The 5,890-nt window shown below is 25.9% G+C and overlaps 1 protein-coding gene across 1 annotated transcript in view; it reads right to left on the bottom strand.

Moving 5' to 3' along the window:
• Positions 1-747: 747 nt before the first annotated feature.
• LOC115034739 overlaps positions 748-5,890 on the bottom strand; it is a 30,783-nt gene continuing 25,640 nt past the window's right edge. Inside the window, exon 2 of the mRNA XM_029492139.1 lies at positions 748-1,254. Within this exon, the coding sequence (XP_029347999.1) occupies positions 748-1,254 (507 nt within the window). The remainder of the gene's footprint in view (positions 1,255-5,890) is intronic.

The following is a 5,890-nucleotide window of genomic DNA, read 5'->3' as shown; positions in this document are numbered from 1 at the left end:
GGGTTTATATTGTTTTATAAAAATATGATCAATGCATGTTTTAGAATTTCCACTTACTCTAGTAAAATCATTTATTGTCGAAGTATAACCAAATTTGGCCAAAGTGTTTAAATATGAATTAGATTCATAAGAATTGGAAAATAAATTGATATTAATGTCCCCACAGATTATATGATTACTTTTAAAATCATTATCTGAAAGGTAGCTACCTATCTAATGAGGTAATAAACTGTTTAGTATCGTAACACTGTGAACGATAAATACCTGTAACTATATAATGAGAACCACCTTTATTTACAGATAGCTGAATTGAACAACAGTTATTAATAATTTGAGTACAAATGTTATCAAATTTACAGTCATTACTAATAAGTACGGAAACACCATCAGATTTATTTATTATTCCCAAAGAATGAAACGTTTGATATCCATTAATTTTTATATTATACTCTTCTCTAATCCATGCCTCACTCAAAACTATTACATCAAATCTATTATTTATGGAGCTTAAGTATACTATTAGTTCATTAATATGTGCTTTAAAACTACTAATATTCATCGAAAAAACACTAATACAGTTATTCTTAAAATGTATGTCATCGATACAATCGACAGATAGAGTTTCAAAATTGCTGATTTTATTAATATTGTTAAGTAAATAATTTATATTTGTATTGTTCATAAATAATAAGACTAAAATACTAAAATACTAAAATTTATAAATAAAGGAAGATATATAGTTGGCACTTAATTACGAATCCAGAGTTGATCAATTGATTTTTCCGTATCAATTGACATAAGTTGGGACAAGTTACAGATACGAACACCATACATACCTTCGGCTTTTTTCAAAAATACTCCGCTTCCATTTGCCCAGACATATTCGTAGTTGTACTTTTTAGCAATTTGTTTTGCAAGCCAATATATTTTTCTATTCACCACAGATAGTTGTTCATTCACATAAATGTGATTTTTGGAAAAATTCTTATGTATTTCTTTAGCTATGAGAGGCATTTTTGATTTAACTCTGGATTTGATGGCAGTCAATAAATTATTCTTAATTTCTTTATTAGTAAATTCAACGATAATACGGCTATTATCTTCGTTTTTATGTCTTAATCGATAAGTTTTGTTTATATGTTCTTCTTTTACTTCAACATTAACAATTTTGGCTAGTGTTGAGACTACTAGCTTTAAATTTTCATTGGTCGTTTTTGGTATACCAGTTAAATCCAAGTTGTTTGCAAGTTTGGCCTGTTCTGTAATATTATTATTACCTTTCAAGAGATCGATTTATAGTAACTTTCGCACATTGCTAACCAAGCTAGTTGAGTTGCACTTATAGCCGCTCATCGGCGTGTCTGCAATCCACCGCATGTGGATTGCCTACTTAATTTGCTGTCGCACATTGTCTGCGATCTGACTTAGCTGTATTTCACACCAGTGTGGCTGAGTTGCACTTACTGCAGCGATTTACACCCAAAAGAAGATGAACAATCACAATTGATAAACGAAATCTATTTACAAAATATTTATTTTAACATTTTGGTAGGTAACAATATTAGTTTGAGTGGCTCAGTGCTGCGCAGTGGCTGAAACTAATCACGCTACGTGATTGAGAGTAAGCAACAGCTAGTTCTCGGATGGGTGACCACCCAGGTTAGTAGTGTGAAAAAACCTCGCCATACATACACGTGTTACTAACCAACCGTACCAATAGTTCCAACCTTATGGGTTAATGACCTCAATCGTCAAAGTCTTAAACTTATATAAAAAATGTTAAAAAAAAATATTATTTTGCTTACGTGGCATGCATTTAATTTCATTTTAAATGGTAAACACATAATTTACTCAGGTGTTAAAAATAAACAAATATGACGTTCACCGACAAATCTACAATATTGTTATTCACTAGTATGATAAATAAATAAATAATTATTTTACGGCGAACAGTACTTTTTGTGAGCTGATGAGTTGCAGATAGCTCACAAAAGAAGTCGAGAAATAATATTTTATTTAATTCATCGTTTAATATTCACATAAGTTTTATCATATTCTTATATTAATTCAAAATGACTTTTTTAAAGAATAGTTTAATTACGCTTACAATTCTAGTAATTTCAATTCGGGTTATGCCAGCTACTTCAACTGATGACTTACAAATATTAAGAGGTTTGGATTCATTTATTGATTTAGAATGATTATATTAATTATTGTATTAAAATGTTTGGATTGTGTTGATATTTTATCAGCAGAAATTTGTAAATTTTTTAGAATTAATTTAAAAACTGAAACCAATTATTATTATGTTATTACAACTTCAGGGAAAACAAAATGTATGCCATTTATTCGATTATAAATTCATAAAATATTATGATGTGGCTAGGTAATAAAAATATTATACCTATCTAAGGAATTTTTAAAAAACAGATATTTTTTTGATTTTAAAGGTAATGAATTAAATCTTCTGTACATCGAATTTGTATTCACTAATCTCATTATATCCAGCTGAAGTATGTTAGTAATTTATTACGAATGTTATAACTCAAACAATTTGTTGGTATTTTATAGAAATTCGATTTTGCTTTAGTTAAGCAACAATGAATATGAATTAATATTATTAACAATAAATGACATTTATTGTTAATAATATTAATACATTGTATTCGTTTTTTCTACATAGCTATAAAACATAATTGATATAGTAGTTTAAAAAATGTAATGACGTACACGTAATTATACATAATAATCGAACAGTTGGTTAATTTTTTTTATAGTCTATCACTATGCGAATATTATTAAATTGTAATTTGCAGTAATAATAGACAAGATGAACTAATAAAAATATATTGTTTTATTTATAGAGGAGTGTCAAAGTAATAATTTAAATTAATAATTAATAATATTTAAGATATTCCACATAGTTAAAATATCAAAAGATTGATAGTAATTATATTGCTTATTCTTATTTCATTTTGGTTGATATTAATGATCATTGTCTAAATAAATTGTGGATTTATCGATAACAATAAATTCTTAATCTATTTTTGTTTAACGCTGATTTCCATTTTAAAGTCAATTGGTCATAGTCATTATTTATTATAGCTATTAGGAAAGTATCTTCAAAAATATATACTTATGTAATGTTTATATTACCTACCTAAATTACCTTATATCAATTTTTAACGTTTTTCAAATAAAAAATAAATTCTAATAGGTAATATCATGTAAAAGTAATATAAAAACATAAAATATACAAATATATTCCAATTTTTATTAGAATTCAAGGTCGAATAAATTTATAAGACAGGAAAATAGTATTAAGATATCTTCTAATAGTTTTTTTAAATTTCATAAAGAAATTAATAATTATTTACCGTAATATTAATACACCTATTATGAATAGTAGGTGAATATTAATTGTATTATACTAAGTCTAATCTCATTATTAAAATATACTTAAGGTAGATTGGTTATATGGTTTATTTATATTTAAGAAACCGTGACATAATCAGTTTGTTAGACAAGTACCGAATTGTATATAACTATAAAGATGAACAATCACTAAAATTTAATGATTTTTCTAATTGTTTTAATTGTCAGCTATTTGTAATTTTGTCCTTAAAATACGTTTATTGACCCAAAGGATTATATAGTTTATTAGATATTAGTAAACCATTGATTTCATCAATTGTTTATATAACCTAGCAATGTTTTATACTATAATATTTTATAATATGAATAATTTTTAAATGTAATAGATATACTTAAAAGAATTGGATACAAAGGTAAGTCAATATTGTAATTAACAGATACCTTAGTAATTTTATTTTTATTACATCCTCTTTTTGAAATACCTTATTAGACATAATATTATAATCATTGTTTTTATGATTTTAAAGATACATTTAAGCTATTTTATTTTTCGTAATATTTGGGTATTGGGCAATAACACAAATCAAACCTTTATAAAGTACCTAATCTATTTTTAATTTTTACGAATTATTTTTTGTGAGCAAAGCCTCATACCATGATTGTCAAATTGTAGGTGGTTTCTGGTTTCCATAAAGTCGCATAAGTCATTCGTGGTTTGTGTTTATTATTTAATCAGTTAATAATTTGAATTTTTGTTTCTACCCTTGGACTAAAACCGTTTGAGTGAATATTTAAATACCGATTGGCGAGTGTTTTTACTACACAAAAAAATACCATTTTGCCGTTTGGACGAAGAAGTATAAAATATAGTTTTATAGGTATATTAAGTTAGGTATATATTGTTCAGTGACAAAATGATAACCTCGCACCCAAACAATCTTCCCCTACCCATACGAAATTCCTAACGTGCCCGTGTTACAACTAAAAAAAAAAGAAGTTTTATTGTACCTATAGGTACTTTTGTCACAATACTCATAACCTAATGTATTGATATGATCTACTAGGTTTATATGTTAACGCTCTAATAAAGAATAAAATTGCATTAGGGGACAGTTACGTTACAACAAGTTTGCTGTGTAGATGTGTAGTAGAAATCATATTATTAATAGGTATAATACCATAGTAATACAATTTCAGATAATGATGGAGATTACAAAAAAATGAATAGCACAGGTACATTATGTATTTGAAACTAAATAATTAATTCAATTTTAAATATCATTTATTGTGATTGGTGTAAATGTATACATTTCACTAGTTAATTTCTAGGTATTGCAATATTAAATGACATAACGTTTATGAGCAATGTAAAGAACAATCATAAATTTAAAAATACTTTTAAAATTTAATCTTAAGAGGCCACTTTGAAATTATTATATTTATGAAATGAAAAATTAAAAAAAATTAAATGTTTTACAGTTAATTCCACTGATTAAAACCTTTGAATTGAACAAGATATCTAAAAAGTCTGATTTCGATGAAAATAATTTTATAAATAGAAAAAACAAATGTAGGAGGGACCATTTTATGATAGTAATTAATTGGTTGTATTCATTTTTAGGAAAGGACGCAAGTAAGTATTTCATTATTTTTTTGTTAATTAAGTTTTTATTAAATAATTTATATAATGCAATTTTCAATAGTTCTGTAACAATCTACATAATATCACAGTATTATAATTTGCCTTTAAGACAGATTATTATTAATTATTACTTATTAGTTTGAACCTACAATGAACTATACGATATTGATACTGATTAAACATTTTGAGTTGATTGCTGTTAATTGGTATTTTGTGAAAGACACTATATACATAAATAATATTATATATTATGTAATCTTGTGATAACTGTTTAGCGGCCCTGTTATCTGCTGATCTAAGCAAATTTTCTGAGTGTGACATTGGTAAATTACGAGTCAGTAATCTATATACCGTTACAGATTTAGGCACATTTATTGATTTAAATTACTGTTTTACTTTTTACATGTTTCAACTTTTATCATGTTTACGAAAAATAGTATTTTTAGTCATAATTTTTTTTTACTTATTGAACATTTCATTTACAATCCATACAATTAGTACAATTATTAGTACATTTTATACATGGATATTATAACAAGTTGTTGCCTTTATGGGTAGGACGTCAGCAGTGCCACACGATATTCATAATCTACCTACATAATACATGCCACACAAATTTAATATTATGATATTATGTCTGGGATCTGGCCAATAACTGAAATTTTTGAATTATTATAAAAATTGTTATAGTTACTACTTAGTATTTACTTAATACCTACTCTTATTCTTTTATAGGTGTATTATGAAGGAACCTAATTTTTATTTTTCCATACAATTTCTGAGATTTCTTTTTATATATGTATCTAATTAATTTTTAGAATTCTGAGCAGAGCGATGGGACATATTTGTTTTTACCACCGGCGTGGTGGTTTG

The sequence above is a fragment of the Acyrthosiphon pisum genome, unplaced genomic scaffold, assembly GCF_005508785.2.
Source record: "Acyrthosiphon pisum isolate AL4f unplaced genomic scaffold, pea_aphid_22Mar2018_4r6ur Scaffold_20938;HRSCAF=22584, whole genome shotgun sequence".
NCBI classification, from domain to species: domain Eukaryota; kingdom Metazoa; phylum Arthropoda; class Insecta; order Hemiptera; family Aphididae; genus Acyrthosiphon; species Acyrthosiphon pisum.
This window is presented reverse-complemented; position numbering and strand designations above follow the sequence as displayed.